Source organism: Notothenia rossii (assembly GCF_949606895.1).
Source record: "Notothenia rossii genome assembly, chromosome: 4".
NCBI lineage: Eukaryota > Metazoa > Chordata > Actinopteri > Perciformes > Nototheniidae > Notothenia > Notothenia rossii.
In genome coordinates this window covers 5,836,767-5,856,441 of record NC_136902.1, presented here as the reverse complement: position 1 = coordinate 5,856,441, position 19,675 = coordinate 5,836,767, and the positions used below count along the sequence as shown (strand labels likewise).

The window sequence follows — 19,675 nt, the reverse complement described above, 5'->3', positions numbered from 1 at the left end:
TTGAAAATACTTCATCTGCAATATCTTTTTGGGGCGTAAATCAATATACTTATGTTATTATAATGTAATTTTAAGTTTGCACATCTTTATTTATCATTTTTTCCAAATGTACATGTCTTCAGATCAAACTTTAACGTATACTGTAAATTAAAAAAAACTAGATAAAAAGAAACTAATGTTAAAATCTTGTTGTTCATGCCCCAAGAGCAATAAAAACATAACGTGTTGTTTATTAAATGTAATGTAGCCCAGTTACAAATCAGTTTTCTTTTTTTTATTTAATTGTAAATGTACTATTTTATAATAGCTTTTTGTTTGTTTTATTCTAACCTCTTGAACATCGGTTATTCATTCACTAATTTCACAAATATTTCCCTGCAGGTGCATTGTAAGTCCCCCCTCCCCTGCAGTCTCATTTTATTTTGAAACTCCTGTCTTTACCGGATGTTAGACATCACTGTGTGTGCATTTACAGTCACATCAGCCTGCGCTCAGAGGGAGAAAAGCCTCGCGCTTCTCCGCAGACGCTCGAGCAGCGAAAACCTGCGCGTGTTTCACCGCAAAGACCCTCCGCTGCACAACAACCGGATTACCGCACTGCAAACCCGCAAACACCCCTCAGATAAGTAGGAAAAACTCTCCTTTAAAAACCGATTCTACATCTGGCTCTGCTTATTAAGACTTTGCGTTAATTATCCGGATAGTTGTTGATCATAAAGAGTTTATTTTTTCGTGTAAAGTGCGTTATTTTTGGATGAAAAAAACGCACACTTTTGGAAACTATACTATGAATTTAAAGCGCTATAGGATGTAGTTTTTCCTTCTTTTTTCTGGAGGATCTGGACCTGCAGAATGAACTCAGAGAGCCTCTGCTTACTTTCTGTGCCATAAAGACACACCGAGCCATGGGTTGAAAAGCGACCATGATAGACTGCGGGGATGTTCACCGAGGGAGGGAGCAGGATTTTCTGTGTTATGTAATGATTGACAGTGCCTGATAATTAGAGGAAGATCAGAAGAAAAAAAATCACCACCCCCACCCCCCCATTACCCCTACCCCCTCCCCCCCTTCCCTCGTATGTGAAGGAGTGCGTTTGGCATGTCAGGTGTTTATAATGAATAAAAGCTCTTAAAGTTTATTAACAGGATACAAGTCAGAGGATAATTTGGTATTCGGCTTTATATTGACAGTTTCTTTTGCTTAGAGAGCCATTAAAGCATTTTTGATTAACCTCATTTAAACAATACTTACCTTTTTCACCTCCTCCCCTCTCCAATCTTTTTTTGTATTATTATATTTTGAGTTAATAACCATCATGAAGCTCCTAACTGTTGGTCTTTTCCATGCCGTTTTGGCATGGTCCTCTAAAATGACTTCAGGAAAACGGCTTCTTTTTGATTCTCTGCGTTGCATAATTCCTAATGGCTTCTAAAATGCTGTGATGTTAATTAATCTTGCCCTCACATTTGGGGATATGTAGTCAATCTGAAATGTTCAACCTCTGTGTGACTTCCTGTTTCTGAACACCTGTAGCCATTTAGTCAATCTTCACTAGAGCCTTCGTGGGTCCCTCCCTCCCCCCCACTCATTAGGGCTGGTGGGGGGGGTAGGATTTCGGGGCCTCTCAGGGGGGTTTTCCAACCTGTGGAGGTCATAGGCTGGGCTCCAGAACCATGGAGACCAGCCCGGAGAGCCCCAACCGGGCCGTGGAGTATCTCCTGGAGCTCAACAACATCATCGAGAGCCAGGCCAAGCTCCTGGAGACGCAGCGGCGCCGCATCGAGGAGCTGGAGGGCCAGCTGGACCGGGTCAGCCAGGAGAACCAGGGCATGAAGAAGACCCCCGAGCAGAACCACAACCACAGCCAGCCCCCACCCCTCCCCGGACATCATGGCGTCGGGAACGTCAACGCGGCGACGGCTCAGGTCTCGGCTGCTTCTTCTTCTTCTTCCTGTGCGACCCCCGGGCCCGGCAGGGAGCGGCGGAGCCACACCAGGCTGACCCGAGGTATCTCCTGCGGGTCCTCCAGCGGACTGGAGCGCACCGACAGCACCGACACCAACACCAGCTCCACCATGCGCAGAAAGTAAGTCCTCACACACATATACGCCTCCTTGATCCTCCACCAATCACTGATAGGCTTCATGTTATTTTAGAGGAATATTGGGGGTGGGTGGTGCAGGAATGAGTCCTTAACCTGGAATTAGCATTTTAGCTTCCTCTTGCCTTGAAGTTTGGTTCGTTGAATGGATTTTTGGATGTTAGTCTGAAATAATGTCTGTGAGCTAACGAAATCGAAATATTTTGTTCTACGACATCAGTATTTTCTACGTCAGTAAATATCCTACTGGTGAATTGCTAAAATTAGACATCTAAACGTCATCACGCCCAACATTAGCCGCTTGTGCGGGACTGCACAGCATTTTTATAATTTGTCCCGCGTCCCTCAAATTGAGACTATGTCCCGCATTTGAGTGACAGTCGCTGACGGCCGGCACCGCCCTTTATTATTATACATTTTAAATGACATTATGTAAGTTGTGCTGACAGGCGACAGAGGTCCACAGTGTACCCCCCGTTGACAGTTCACGAGCGTCAACATTGCATTTACATGTCCCACATTGTCCCACACAAACCTACTCTCTGTCCCACTTGTGGCTTTCTGGCGGTGGTGACGTGAAGTCATGTGACCGTGTTATAGTTCCTTTATAGCCTAATCTTAGCTTTTTACTTAAAAAAACATAAAGCTATGTTAATATGTTGAGGTTAACCTGCTGAACAAAACATATAAGTAAACGTGCATTTGCCAAAGATCCTTCTTTTTGCATAATCCAAAATCCAATGGAAAGATCCCATTGGCTTTTTTGTGTGAGGGAACCAGGGAGATGCTAACTTCCAGGTCGGCCTACAGCTTTAAAGGTGCAAAGAGAGGATAAATCCCACTTTATGCAGTGGATTACCGTAGGAATTTATTTCGGAAAGAATTTGAATGAGCGGTCAAATTTAGCTAAGGTACTACTCAAAAGTAGTTTTTTTTTAAAGTGAGGAAACACTAGAGCAGTGCTACTCAAAGCGTGGTGGTCCGTGAGTATATTGGTAACATTTCACATTTGAAATAAATAAATAAATTTAAGTTTTCCGCACTCTCGCGGGAATATCTCCGCAAAGGAGCGAGTTTAAGTTTCACTTTCGAGTGCATGATATAGCCCATCGCAACACCTTTGTCACACATGTTGCCACGTGTTTGTACCATTTTCAGGCGATTTGTAATCTGTTCTAGAAAAACGATGTGTTTTTGGATATTTGTGGAGTTAGGTGGTCCGCGAGTGTTTTTTTATTGGTTAAGTGGTCCTTGGTATGAAAAAGTTTGAGAAACACTGGTCTAGAGAGACTACATACTAATATGAACCAGGGCCCCTTTAATTGACAAACGTCATATTTTATTCTCTTGCCACTGACTACCATGCATATTTTTTCCAAATAAAGCCAGACTTTGCCTCTCTTTGCACATGTTACGGCCCGTCCACACAGCAGCGTTAAAAAAATCTTGAAAATCTTGGAGGTGGGCGTGTCTCAAAGCTTGGAGATTTTTTGCGAGCAACAACCAATCACATAAATATCCCGCCCCCGACATACAAAGCAAAAAACCCCGGGGATTTTATGCGAGCAATATATATAAACTCCCCAAACAGGCGAAAACCTACCAGTTTCACCCACTGTCTCTGCCACCTCTCTCCATGCCTGGTTCCTCCGGTTTGTATCCCGGTAAATAGTCTGGTCGTAAAGAACCGGGTGATTTGCTACCGTAATTTCTCGTTTGGAATATGAAGAAATGAACTGCGGTTTGGCTCTCCCAGCTTACACGCGGTTTGATTGGCTAGCGCTTGTACTGTCAGATTTGCATAAACGGGATTTGATTGGCTGACGCTTCCAACTCAGCTTCAAAAGTTGAACATTGCTCAACTTTTGAATCCTGAAAATCCTGGAAATCCTGGAAATCTCCCCTTTGCTTCCCCACAATGCAGTTCGGCGAAAAGCGAGGCAATGTGACGTCATCCCATTTAAAGTGAATGGGCAGAAGCGTTGGAAGATTTTTTAACGCTGCTGTGTAAACGGGCCGTTATAGTTTCCACCAATAAACACAGAGAAGAAAAACAAGCGCAGCACATTGACTAGAGTGCAAAACATGACTTTCTTGATGCAATTAGCTAAACACTTTGTTGATGCACTTAGAAATAATGAGTGAACATTTGAAAAAGTGTTCTTTGCTTTGGTTGTGATGTCAGTAACATTTGGATAGGTCACAGCTATGAATTATGAAAGGCTCCATCTTCGCTCGCTCCTTCGTTTACCCTCAGGAGTGCACAAACTACAGGTCATGAACTCCTTTCCAAAAACAATTGTGGGGTTATTTTTGTGATTTTGGCAGAAGGAAATCCATATGGCGCCTCCCTAATGATTACCCCACATATATACAGTATACATGGAGCTGCATCCTCTCAGTCATTATCCTCACAGTGATGGGGATGTATAAACACCAACATGAGGGAATATGCAGAGAGCCGAAGGATTATGGGCAGACTTATAAGTGCCCGAGTTGCCATTTCCTCACGCTGATGATGTTTCCCTGTGGAGGGTTTGATTTGTGTTGTGATCAGTCTATTATGTGATGTGCGTGGGAGTTGCATAGTTTGCACAGATCTGGCAGGAGGGGTTTTGGTTCTTTCTCCTGATAATCTGAACCCTCTGGACTTTCTGAAAACACCCTCCTACTGTTTTGCCCAAAGTGTGTTTTGATTCCCTTCCTCCTCTCTCTGAACTGAACTGCACGGTTTAGTAGATTGTTCTCCTCCTGCCCCCCCCCTAACTAAACTCAAGGCCGACCTGAAGTTAGAGTGCTGCAAACACAGCTTTGGCAAACAGCAAGTGCATCTGTCCTCGCTTTCACTTTCACCACGCACGCACACAGCAGATAGCTTTTTGTAAGGGAAGCGTTGTGAGTAGGCAGCGACTCATGTGGAAAAGCACACAGTGAAATATATTGTTGCAGTCAGTCCCTGTGATAACATTCCTCGACATGCAATTATCACCGGATTCAGTTTTCATCCCAATCGTCTTTGACCAAATCCCATATCGATTATTCTCTCCTTCCATCATCCCCGGGGCTCACTTAGTCATCACACAGAAGCACATATTAGTTATTTATGTGGGTGTTAAAGCGGTGATGAATTGTAAATGCAGATCTGGCTGATGCTGCCTTGTTAATTGCCTGTAGCCGAGTGCGGATCCAGACTCAGACGAGCGTATTATATGAAGTGTCACATTTAATAAAGAGTCACCCGCACGGCACAGCAGATTGTCCCCGTCTGGCTGTGACTCACCCTCGCCCAAAACTGGCCTATTATCTGAGGTCAGCCACAAAATCTGCTCCTCTGATAACGGATCAGATTGGAGTGTCGTGAGGAGACTCTAAATATGGCCGGGATCGGAGGGAGAGACAGAAGGGAGAGGAGGGAGAGGAGGGAGAGGAGGGAGAGGAGACGCATGTCAGGGGGGAGGAGAGTTGCAGAGTGACCGGACTCAGTCTGCAAGAGGAAAGGTGGAACACACACACTGATTCGCCATCTGTCAACTGTGTGTGTGTGTGTGTGTGTGTGTGTGTGTGTGTGTGTGTGTGTGTGTGTGTGTGTGTGTGTGTGTGTGTGTGTGTGTGTGTGTGTGTGTGTGTGTGTGTGTGTGTGTGTGTGTGTGTGTGTGTGTGTGTGTGTGTGTGTGTGTGTGTGTGTGTGTGTGTGTGTGTGTGTGTGTGTGTGTGTGTGGAGTCTGGTCTAGAGAAGGCATGGCTCTGAAGGCTGACTTTTGAGCTTTTGTCCTAATCTCTGCTGTCAGTCCCTCGTCCCACATTTAAATCAACATAAATAAATCAAATATATGTAAAAGGCCATGTTCCATTTTTAAAGGGGATCAAACAGTGAGTTTTAAAGCTGGTAAACAACTAGCTATATACTATCCAATCATATCTTGCATACTAATTTACATTTACTTCCTCCCATTTCTTACAGAAGCTATCATGCCTCTCCTGTGTAGCAGAGGTTCATTTACTGTCCCCATTTGTTGTTGTGTCCTGTAGCCATGCGTGCAGCAGATGCATCCAAACAGAGTGGCTCCTCTCTCTTCTCTCTCCCCAGCGGCATGCCATTAACAGCTGTCCCAAATTCCTCTCCTCCTTAATGGTGGTGTGAACAATGTGAAGCCTTCAGGTGCCGAAACCATTTCTGAGTTTCTCTCCTCCGAGTAGCAGCGGGGCGGAGGGCATCGCTGCAGATGTTTTTCTCTTGTTGTTATTTTGGGAGAGGTCATGCTAGTGTGTGTGTGTGTGTGTGTGTGTGTGTGTGTGTGTGTGTGTGTGTGTGTGTGTGTGTGTGTGTGTGTGTGTGTGTGTGTGTGTGTGTGTGTGTGTGTGTGTGTGTGTGTGTGTGTGTGTGTGTGTGTGTGTGTGTGTGTGTGTGTGTGTGTGTGTGTGTGTGTGTGTGTGTGTGTGTGTGTGTGTGTGTCAGTGTGTCTTTATATAATGCATGGGCTTGTGCAAAAAAGTGTGAAAGAGGGTAGGAGTGCATGAGAGATTAATTAGTGTGACCAGAGTGTAATTACCCCTGGCCCAAGGGGGATCATTACTGCTGTGCGCGTATTAATATAGAATGAGTGTGTGTTTGTGGTGCATTGTGGGATGTGCGTTATGAGATGTGACCCTGCAGGACAGGCCGTCATGATGTTATGATGTGACAGAACTCGCTGTGTGAAGCAGAGATTTACCCTTCATTATGAGCAGCTGTCCTCACAGGATGAGAGGGGGGGGATAGAGGTCTCTGTGACGGCCCCTCTGGTGAGGATACTCACAGTTTATTATATAAAGCTGAAAGGAAAAGAGGACTCAAGCTTTCTCACTGCTAGTCAGCAGCTCCTGAAGCAAGGCTGGGCGGTAAATCAACATTAGTATCTGTGTAATCCTCATATTACATGACATTACATTACATGACATGATACATTACATTACATATCATTACATTACATTACATTACATGTCACTTGTCACTTAGACGCTTTTATCCAAAGCGACGTACATACTCAATACTGTGGACAATCCCCACAGGAGCAATTTGGGGTGAAGTCTCTCAGGGACACAACGACATGCTGACTGCAGTGGGGTTTGAACCTGTGATCCCACTGCACCACACGCTAGGGCTGCACGATTTTGGGAAAAAATCTAATTGCGATTTTTCTGACAGATATTGCGATTCGAATTAGGATATTTGTTTTTAAGCGACCCAACGGAAGTTTATTGTAACATGCGGCCATATCTCCGGCTAGGAAGGTCGCATCAATGTACTCCCGTCTCTAGCACCCCAGCAGCCCGAACTACGAGTGAAAGAACTAAACTTACATGAAACTTCCGTTGGGTTGCTTTAAAGTCAAACTTCAGTTTAAGATTCACCCTGTAATAGAAACATGTGATGGAGCATTACTAACCTGACTCAGATGGTTCACCAAACCATCTAGGAAAGCTCCATTGGAAGCCATTTGGAAAGGGCAGGCACTTTCAAAAACACTTGGCAGGTGATTGGATCAATCTGTCTATCACCTTCTATCATGGGCCAGTTTTGATTGATTAACAATGGCTGGTACATGTGGAGATCATCACTTCTGATTGGTGTGGATGACTGACACACAAGAAGAAAAAAGAAAAAATTGTAAAGATTTTTATTTTTTTTAATTGTAAAAAAAAAAAAATGTAAAAAAAAATCACAGGCTTTGCGATTTGATAATCGCATCATTTAAAATCGCGATTTCGATTTAAAATTGATTAATCGTTCAGCCCTACACGCCTCCGTATCACATAGGATTAATACTGTATACTGTATAGTTATTTTCAAGCAGTCATCTGTTTCTCATCATTAATATCTGTATTAATACACCAATCTTGTAATATACACATTTTAATATATTTTTATTGAGGTTTTTTCCTATTTATACTTTAACTTGTTTTCTTTATATACACGCTTTTATTTATTTTTTTCATCTTTTAATTGCACAGTTTTACTTTTTCAATATTTGTATGTGTATATTAATATTTTTTATTGTATTTATACTTTTTATTTCATGTTTTTATTGCATTTGTGTACTCCTTATGTTTATATACTGTACATATATTTATTCTATTTTTGAATTATTTATTTATTGCACATTTAACATCTTGTGTTAATATAAATAATTGGGCACCACTTTACAATAATACTACCCTTATAAAGGCTTTACGAATAGTTTGTAATTAATTTATTAATTAGGTTGTGAACACTTTATAAATCATTAATAAGCTTTTATAAGACATGAGATAAACAGACTGTGACCGGTTGCTTGCCAAATAGTGAGCCCACATTTATCTGTACTGATAAGCCTATTGGCTACTTCTATTTAACCTTTATTTAACCAGATAAAAAGCATTGAGATCAAATCTAATTTACAATGCTGACCTGGCCAAGAAGGCAGCAACGTTACGAACAACACAGACATATCAAATACAGAGAACACTAAGTAAACAAAAGACGAAAAGCAGTCACTACATTGTGCACATTTGGGACAGTAAGAAAGGGACACTACTTATTACTGCAAGAGCAGCTGGTGGTAAGGACTTCAGACAACTTCAATTTAAAACAGGCTATTGAGACAAGTGCCCTCAGTTTGAGGCTTGATTGAAGGTCATTCCAAGACAAAGGACCATAATAAAAAAGACTTCTAGCCTCAGTCCGCACGGCAGGAACCATATCCAGGCACTGGATCTGAGGTTGTTAGAGTCACACACTGGAATAAATCTGGCACAAATACTGTATACAGTGGAAGCTTACCTAAAATGGCTTTATACATTAATAAAAACCAATGCTGCATCCTACGCATACTAAGTGAGGACCATCCAGTTAGGCTATACAGTTTGCAATGATGAGTCCTATCGGGTGCATTTGATATATATCGCAGTGCAGCATGGTAGAGTGGGTCAAGTTTGGCCAAAACAGTGGGACAGGCAAATCTATCAATGGTATCACCGTAGTCCAGCTGGGACAGGAATAAGCCAGAGACCAACCTTTTACAGGATGAAGTTGAAAAACAACATTTAAGTTTGGAAAGGAAGCCAAGAGTGAATTTCAATTTCTTTGTTCGAACTTCAATGTGGTGTTTGAAGTTCAGATTACTGTCCAACCAAAAGCTCAGATATTTGTATGTATCAATAAACTCAACAGAGACACCATCAAGGGTGTCAATGGAGAGGCAAGAGGACGCTGACTTGGGAGCAAAGAGCATTGCTTTGGTTTTCTTACTGTTCAATAGCAGTTTAGAATCAATAAGCGCATGCTGCAGCGTGATAAAATCAGTTTTTAAATTGGAAATGGCCATGTCCGAAGTGAGCAGAGACATCACTGGGAGACAATCCGTTAGCTTTGCCGACATGCGGGCTGACAATTCATCCCAGGAAAAAAGACCAATTAAAAAAACGGGTCTAAAAAGCTAAGTACAAATGATAAAAAGTCAGTATGCACAAGAGGTAGTCAATGCCAAAAAACGAGAATGAGACAAATCAACGTGCTGCCATCTTGGAACACACACCTGAAGCTTAGCTTACTTCGTCTTCTTCATCAGCCAGCATCCTTGGTGTCTGTTGTTCACTGAGTTGATTCTCGCTAAGTAGCCTTAGTCATCTTGCCAAATACTGAGCCCACATTTATCTGTACTGCTAAGTCTTATTATAAGTGTTAGTAACTCATTAATAAATGGGAATGTGTCTTACACTTTACAACAAGGCTCCCTTTTGGCAGCTATAAATGTTAGTAACTCCTAAATAAATGGTCATAAAGAGATGCCAAGAAACATCAAGATGGAAGGGGGGGAATCAACTCAGTGAACAACAGATACCAAGGATGCTGGCTGATGAAGAAGACGAAGTAAGCTAAGTAGCCAATGTAACGCTTCGTCATCTTGCCAAATAGTAAGCCTGTGTTGATGTATGAAAACTATGTTAGAACTGGTTTATAAATGGTTCTTAATGATTAATAAAGTGTTTACAACCTAATTAAAAACCTAATTATGAACCCTTTATGAATCCTTTATAAGGGTAGTCTTAGGCTGGAGCCACAGGAGAACGGTAACGGTCGTATCCGCTACAGTTCTCCATCATATAGACTGTTTGGCCACACAAGATAACGATAACGGGTCCCAAGGTGGGTAGATCTGCGGACGAAACGCTCTGGGGGGCCAAACGGCTCCGTGTCTACGCCCTATACGATAATTTCCTGATAACGATGACGCCATAGCCCCGCCTCTCCCCACCTCTCCTGCTCACCCCCGTGTCACCCGCTTCATTGCTGATGTGTTTCGCCAACAACAGTTTTCTGAGTGTTTCGAGCCAGGTCCCGGTATCTCGCAGGACAGTGCACCCAGCAGGTGCCTCCAGCAGACCCCCCCGCACGGCAGAGTTTCCGTTAGCCGAAGTCTAAAATCCTCCGATCAAAATGTCGCTTATTGTGTAGGTGTCCTTTGATACTCAGGCAGTCATATCATTAGCTAGAACTACAGTAGCTAGATCTGATCGACATGGACATAAACGCGAGTGAAGTCTAATCGGACCGGAGAGAGGGATCAGAGATCAGCTGCTGCTGACGGAGAAAAAGAGCCCTGCCTCTCCCCACCTCTGCTGCTAAATCCACGCGGAGAATAAACAGAGGGGCAACCATGGCAACGATGCTCGGAAGTCTTCTTCGCTGCTTTTAGTGTATTTTGTGGCGGAAGTACAGCGCCACTTACAGGCCCGGCACATGTACTACAGCGCCTCCAGCCGGTCGAGCGGTCTCGTGTGGAAGGACTGTTATGATAACGATTTCGGTTCTTTTGCGTTACCGTTCCCGTGTAGCTCCAGCCTTATTTTAAAGTGGTACCAATATTTGTATTCTAGTTTATATTATTTAATCTTTAATGGTACATTTTTAAACATTCATTTTTATTTTTATCTTTTTTTATGTTTATATACATATTTTTTATTTAATCTTTTTATATATCATTAATTAATTTGATTATATTCTAATTTATTTCATCTTCATTTTATTTTCATTGCTATTTTTTTATTTTATATTTATATTTTTTACTAAAATAGCGATGAGACTACAAAACTTCCTCGATCTTGGATATTAAAATATTGCATAAGTGTTTTTTTCATGCTCAAAAATGCTGCACTAAGTGATCTCATTTACTTTTGTATCATTTTTTGTTTACCCACTTAGTCATTATATCCACATTACTGATGAATATTAATAACAAATCTCATTGTGTGAATATTTAATGAAGCTTCAAAACCACAATATTGAGATATTTGATCAAAAATCTTTAATCTAATATTTTCTATGTTGCCAAGCTTGAACGAGGTTGTGTCTCCATTTCGTCTCCCATCATACCTCCATCTATCTCCTTCTTCCTGCAATGCATTGTGGGTATATCAGCTCTCTGAATTTGACATCCCTGCTGTTTGGGGAAATGGACTTTTGTTTCCGAAGGAGCTGCTAATTGTGTGTAGATGTACTACTCATAACCCCAAACCCTCCCAGCCACTTCTTCTTCTTCTCTGTCTTTATAACTCTCACTCACTCACTCACTCACACACACACACACACACACACACACACACACACACACACACACACACACACACACACACACACACTCACTCACTCACTCACTCACTCACACACACACACACACACACACACTCACTCTCTCCCCCTCGCTGTTTCCCACTGCTGCAGATATGACTCAGAGAAGCTGCAGAAAATTACTTTTGTGCTGTTCTCTTTTCCTCTCTCCCATTCCTGCATCTTCTGAATCTCGGCTCCTGATTTTATCTCAATATTCTTTTTCTTCACGCTAACAAAGAGCTCATTGTATTTGTTCCTTTTGAACAGCGTTGCATGTCCTTTAGGCGCTCAGGTATAGATGCAACTTCTCAAAGTGATCCAGCCTCTGGCGGATGTGTGGGCACTGACCTGTGACATGTGATGGGAGGAAATCAATGTAAACTCAGCATCACTTTCCAGAAGAATCACAGAGAAGCTGCCATTTGCTCAAGAACCCAATCCCCTTCTCTCCTCTACAGTATACGTCGTCTATTTACGGATGAAACAATGTTTAATTTGAGCCAGAATTAGAGTATCGCTAACACTGACTGATTGCTGTGATGCGGTGAAGCTTGACGTATATTTAAATGATGTGTGTGTGTGTGTGTGTGTGTGTGTGTGTGTGTGTGTGTGTGTGTGTGTGTGTGTGTGTGTGTGTGTGTGTGTGTGTGGGAGGCACGTGTGAGTGGGTGGTGTTTTTTTGCCTCACCTCGGTGCAGCGTTTCGAACAATGTGTGCAAATGAAAAAATATGTTTCCATTTACGTGGAATCATATGGTACAGATTCTCAAGTGTCAGTGGTTCAATACAGAGTAGATGATCAAATCACTTTTATGAACATGCATATCACATGTGAAGGCTTTACAGGTGGGTTTGATATGTCATGGGGGTGTCACATTTTGTAATTGCACGTGTAGATTATATATTCGCATATTTTAAATACATACTGTCACACCGAGATCAGAGCACACCGCATATCCTGTCATATCCACCCACTGTGCCTCATGCGTGTTGATAAACCTGTTGCATTCGTCAATTCTTCTCTGTTCAAGCCAACTTATATCATATATATCATCATGTTTAAATCAATGAAAATTATATATGGAATGGGAAACATCTGTTTTTTTATTGCCATTGCAAGATTGAAATAAAAAAAATAATTAAATATACAAGATAATATGTGAACAAAAAATCTAAATATATACAAGTACAAATAATATTTAAAATATAAATATATAAAATATTAATTAAGGTTTATCTTGAAAATACAAAAATCCATCCATCTTCTACCGCTTGTCCGAGTTTTGTCGCGGAGGTAGCAGTCCCAGTAGAGAGCCCCAAGCTTTCTTTCCCTGAAAGACCATTGTTTTGGCCGACCAATATCGTGTTGAACAATAATTGTGTCAAATATTTAGCTTAAAGAGGCCCTGTTATCCTCTTAGGGTTTTCTCTTTCCTGTTGTGTGTTATTTAGGTTTTTGTGCATTTAAATGTTCTGCAAAGGCTAAAATCAAAAATTCCTGACATCACTTTGTGACACAGTTGATCCTATTGGCTAGCGCTTCAACACATTGTACGTGATAGGCTAAGGGGCGGCACATCTCTAAGCAGTTGACCAATCACAACAGAGCCGACCAGCTAACCAATCAGAGCAGACTGGGCTGTGGCGTTTGGATACTACTTAGGACCCCAAAGCAGAGACTGACAGAAGTTAAGTTTCAAGGTGTTTTAATAAAGAAAGCTAGACCATGGCAGGTACTGGAGACAGGGACTGAAGACAGGGACTGAAGGCAGGGACTGAAGACAGGTACTGAAGACAGGGACTGGAGACAGGGACTGGAGACAGGGACTGAAGGCAGGGACTCTGACAGGGACTGAAGACAGGGACTGAAGGCAGGGACTGAGACAGGGACTGGAGACACGGGCTGAAGACAGGGACTGGAGACAGGGACTGAAGACAGGTGCTGAAGACAGGGACTGAAGGCAGGGACTGAAGGCAGGGACTGAAGACAGGTACTGAAGACAGGGACTGAAGACAGGGACTGAAGGCAGGGACTGGAGACAGGGACTGGAGACAGGGACTGGAGACAGGGACTGAGACAGGGACTGAAGACAGGGACTGAAGACAGGGACTGAAGGCAGGGACTGAGACAGGGACTGAAAACAGGGACTGAAGGCAGGGACTGAGACAGGGACTGAAAACAGGGACTGAAGGCAGGGACTCAGACAGGGACTGAAGACAGGGACTGAAGGCAGGGACTGAGACAGGGACTGAAGACAGGGACTGAAGACAGGGACTGAAGGCAGGGACTGAGACAGGGACTGAAAACAGGGACTGAAGACAGGGACTGGAGACACGGGCTGAAGACAGGGACTGGAGACAGGGACTGAAGACAGGTGCTGAAGACAGGGACTGGAGACAGGGACTGGAGACAGGGACTGAAGGCAGGGACTCAGACAGGGACTGAAGACAGGGACTGAAGGCAGGGACTGAGACAGGGACTGAAGACAGGTACTGAAGACAGGTACTGAAGACAGGGACTGAAGGCAGGGACTGGAGACAGGGACTGAAAACAGGTACTGGAGACAGAGACTGGAGACAGGGACTGAAGGCAGGGACTCAGATAGGGACTGAAGGCAGGGACTCAGACAGGGACTGAAGGCAGGGACTGAGACAGGGACTGAAGACAGGGACTGGAGACAGTGACTGGAGACAGGGACTGGAGACAGGGACTGAAGACAGGGACTGGAGACAGTGACTGGAGATAGGGGCTGAAGACAGGGGCTGAAAACAGGGACTGGAGACAGGGACTGAAGACAGGTGCTGACGACAGGGACTGGAGACAGCGACTGAGACAGGGACTGAAGACAGGGACTGGAGATAGGGACTGGAGACAGGGACTGAAGACAGGGACTGGAGACAGGGACTGAAGACAGGTACTGAGACAGGGACTGAAGACAGGGTCTGAAGACAAGGACTGGAGACAGGGGTTGCGTCTCACTTCGGTTATTTTTCATTTCCTCGCTCCTCGGGCTCGGTATCACCGGAAGTTGATTGGTCTGCGCCGTCTTGAGTAGCGTCCCAGTGGCCTTATCTGTGCCGGAGGATCGAGGAGCGAGGAGCGAGGAGTGATAATGGAGGAGCGATAATCGAGGAACCAACAGACCATCTTCCGGTGAAATCCTCAGACACTCGCCCCGCCCCCTTACTGTGTATCGCTCACTGATTGGACGATGCAGCGCATGCACTGATCTGGCTGCTGTCAGACGATCAGCTGTGCGGCGTCATCACAAACGGACGTCGCTTCACGTGACGCTCCGGAGGAAACGACGTCCCTGCTTCTCGTGGTTTCCTTGCGTCTCTCCTTGCTTCCCTGGTGGGAGGGACTAGTCGCAGGGAAACAACGCAAGTGAGGGACGCAAGAAATCCATTTAACCGAAGTGAAACACAGCTAAAGTAGTGAGGGGTAAAAAGAGCAAACAACAGGAAACAACACAACCAAAAAACCCATGCAGAAAAATAACATGGGCTCTGGTTTCAGACAGAGGGTGAAAAGAGGCGCTTCAGCACAGGCAGTATGAGAAAAGAGCTTTTTGAACATTAAAGCATGGAGACACGTCCCAGTAGAGACACTTAATACTAATATGAACCTGATGATTGGCAGGATATGTCCTCTTGAAGGTCTCTTCCTGTGTATGTACATTGAGATCAATTGAAACAGAGTTGTATGTCTTGCTTGTGAACTCATAAGCTGATTATGGTCTATTTTTAACCGTTTTGTTGGCAGCTTATTCTGCCTTCTTCAGTATAATTGTACAGTAATGTCTCGTTTACATAAGCAGCAGACATAACGTCAACAGACAGGCAGGCGGGGTGAGAGAAGACATCTCAAGGTTTGTGACCTGAACAGGGACTAAATCGTCTCTGGTGGGACGTGATATCTTTTGTTATTCCCCGTAGACACATTGCCCTGGCTCTGTGAATCATGTCTCCACTTGACCACTCTTTCATTTCTATTCTCCCTCCGTCTGTAACATCTATACCATCACAATATCTACGAAGGACACACATAAATAGCTTTGATGTAAAGTTTTTTCACAGGAAGTGAAATGTTCTTGGATCAGGTGGTGAGATATGTAGTTGCTGTGGAAACTGTAAAGCTGTCCTCAAGGCAGTTACAGTGTTTTATTTCAGTCCACGCATGCGTTTGAGTCATAGAGGAGACGTACAAAAAGAATCAATCTGTAACACCATAAGGAAATATATGTGGGAAATATATAAGAAAGATGGAGGGCGGGACAAGGCGGGACGCTATGGGGGGGAATAAAATAACATTTAAACCACTTTCACAATCACAGTACCTGCGTCATGTCCACTTTCTGTTTTCCGCCTTAAAAAGCTCCAGCTAATTATACTGTAATATAATAAGCACTCATACGAAAGAAGGCCAAGCTGTCGATCAAAGCCAGTTGATTGACAGCTTGGCTCTACATGGAATAGCAAAATAAGAAGACGAATATGGATTAGATAATGGATACAAAATTATTTAGTAATTAATCAAACATACACAGAACAATTTATATGCAAACAAATATATATATATTTAAAGTATTTATTATTAACGTGTGGAAATAAATTAACACATGAATGGGAATAAAAACATTATTTAAATTGTTTGTTTATTGCTCCTTATTACTTGTTTATATTCATTCTTATTTTACTTCTTGTTCAATATTTGTAAGGCACTCATATGACTCCATACCCAGCCAGTTATAAAGGAATAAAATAACAAATACATTTGAACGTATATCAATTTGATTGAGCGTTGTTTTATATATTTTGATTTGTTTTTATATTTTCATTTTTCGTTTTTTTTTCTAATTTTGTAGATTTTTTTTTATATGGCGTTTCTATTACTCCATACAAAGCCAGTTTAAAAAAATATATATATTTATTTATAAATCTTTAGTCTTTATATTTTCCCAATTTCAAAAATATTTGTTTATGTCTCCATATATGTCCCTCCACCTCTTACCCCCCACCCCTTCCTCTGTGTGTGCTGGCAGCTGTGCTCAGTACACACAGCCACGGAAAACCAGTGCACAGATTAGCGCTCTTGCTTTGTTATTAGCAATGATTGCAGTTTGTCGAACCTTTTATGCAATCATCAGCGTGTTAAACACTATCTACAATCCACCATTAAACCTCTGAGCGTCTATTCAGTCCCCGGTGAGTGGAGAGCATTATCACACCTCACTATCTATTTGTCAGCATTTCCACAACACAGGTACATTTTTTCCACATTGTCTTTCCGGTTCAAAAGCAGATAAGTGGCACTTATTTTTTTATTTTTTTATAAAGGCGGGATGTTAGTCAAACACACGGTGCAGAGTAGGGAGACTGGTTACCGTGGGAACGCTGTGAGCTCTTGTGTGAAGAAGTCTGTGGGCGAAAGACGGAGAGAGAATAGAGAGGAGTGAGGATGAAGAGGAGAGAAGAGAGAGGAGTGGGAGCTGGGTGAAAGACAGAGGCAGGAGTGAATGACGGCCGTGCATGGAGACGGATGAGTACCGTTGCGTTTGATTTATTCATCCCATGCTGCAGGTTTTTTATTGAACAGTTAGGGGTGTGACCATGCTTTGTGAAGGAGATCTGTTGCAGACTTCCCCGAGGAGATGTGCAGAAAGTATCACGTCCTCTTAATGTGTCTCCCACGCAGAGAGATGGTTCCTGTAAATATATATTCTCTTACAATCACTAATCACCTGCTAAGAAATGCAGTCAGTAAGATAAAATCGTTCTTTATTCATCCCAGTCACCGAAATACAATAAACACAGCAGCATAATAATAATACAAATGTACACTAACAGTGCAGTAAAAAGAGATAATTAAATAACTCGGAAACCTCGACGGTTAAATAATTTATGTAAAAAAAGGTACGGTGACAAGCAGTATTGAAAAGTGCAACAAAAAAATTATTTAAAAGTAACATGATTACTTTCCATTACTTTTGGATTTTCCTTAATATAAAACGCAATGCAAATAAATACAAGAGAAAGTAAATATCAATAAGATGGATTTTGCTTATTACTTAACACGTATGAATTGTATAAAACAAGAGGAAAACCTTAGATAATAACCAAGATATTTTGTTTAAAAAATGTCCCATCTGCTCACTTTTTGGCCCCGATTTTTCCCTTCTCTGTAGTGTGTTCTAAAAGTCCAGAAACACCTCCATTGGACTCCTTTGTTTATTCCTAAACATAGTGACATCACTATGTAATAATCACGCTTCTATTGGCTAGCGCTCCAACACATTGTGCACAGTGATGGGCTAAGGGGCGGGGCATCTCTAAGCGGTTGAACAATCACAACAGAGCCGGCCGGCTAACCAATAAGAGAGACTGGGCTCTGGTTTCAGACAGAGGGTGAAAAGATGTGCTGCAGCACAGACAGTATGAGACAAATAAAGTAGAGACACGACATACTGATATACACCTGAACATCAGCAGGAGAGGACTCTTTAAAGTAGAGACAATGCATACTGATATACACCTGAACATCAACAGGAGAGGACTCTTTAAAGTAGAGACACTACATACTGATATACACCTGAACATCAGCAGGAGAGGACTCTTTAAAGAAGAGACACTACATACTGATATACACCTGAACATCAGCAGGAGAGGACTCTTTAAAGTAGAGACACTACATACTGATATACACCTGAACATCAGCAGGAGAGGACTCTTTAAAGAAGAGACACTACAGACTGATATACACCTGAACATCAGCAGGAGAGGACTCTTTAAAGTAGAGACAATGCATACTGATATACACCTGAACATCAACAGGAGAGGACTCTTTAAAGTAGAGACACTACATACTGATATACACCTGAACATCAGCAGGAGAGGACTCTTTAAAGTAGAGACACTACATACTGATATACACCTGAACATCAGCAGGAGAGGACTCTTTAAAGAAGAGACACTACAGACTGATATACACCTGAACATCAGCAGGAGAGGACTCTTTAAAGTAGAGACACTACATACTGATATACACCTGAACATCAGCAGGAGAGGACTCTTTAAAGTAGAGACACTACATACTGATATACACCTGAACATCAGCAGGAGAGGACTCTTTAAAGTAGAGACACTACATACTGATATACACCTGAACATCAGCAGGAGAGGACTCTTTAAAGTAGAGACACTACATACTGATATACACCTGAACATCAGCAGGAGAGGACTCTTTAAAGTAGGGACACTACATACTTATACACACCTGAACATCAGAAGGAGAGGACTCTTTAAAGTAGAGACACTACATACTGATATACACCTGAACATCAGCAGGAGAGGACTCTTTAAAGTAGACACTCCATACTGATATACACCTGAACATCAGCAGGAGAGGACTCTTTAAAGTATAGAGACACTACATACTGATATACACCTGAACATCAGCAGGAGAGCACTCTTTAAAGTAGAGACACTACATACTGATATACACCTGAACATCAGCAGGAGAGGACTCTTTAAAGAAGAGACACTACATATTGATATACACCTGAACATCAGCAGGGGAGGACTCTTTAAAGTAGAGACACTACATACTGATATACACCTGAACATATACAGGAGAGGACTCTTTAAAGCAGACACTACATACTGATATACACCTGAACATTAGCAGGAGAGGACTCTTTAAAGTAGAGACACTACATACTGATATACACCTGGACATCAGTAGGAGAGGACTCTTTAAAGTAGAGACACTACATACTGATATACACCTGAACATCAACAGGAGAGGACTCTTTAAAGTAAACACTACATACTGATATACACCTGAACATTAGCAGGAGAGGACTCTTTAAAGTAGAGACACTACATACTGATATACACCTGAACATCAACAGGAGAGGACTCTTTAAAGTAGACACTACATACT

General features: G+C 42.5%; 1 protein-coding gene across 1 annotated transcript in view; it reads left to right on the top strand.

The window, feature by feature from the left end:
- The first annotated feature begins 486 nt into the window (after window positions 1-486).
- The window catches only part of LOC307035455 (IQ motif and SEC7 domain-containing protein 1-like), a 69,069-nt gene continuing 49,880 nt past the window's right edge, over window positions 487-19,675 (top strand). The window contains 1 exon segment of the mRNA XM_079674759.1: window positions 487-2,087. Within this exon segment, the coding sequence (XP_079530885.1) occupies window positions 1,675-2,087 (413 nt within the window). The 5' untranslated portion in view covers window positions 487-1,674.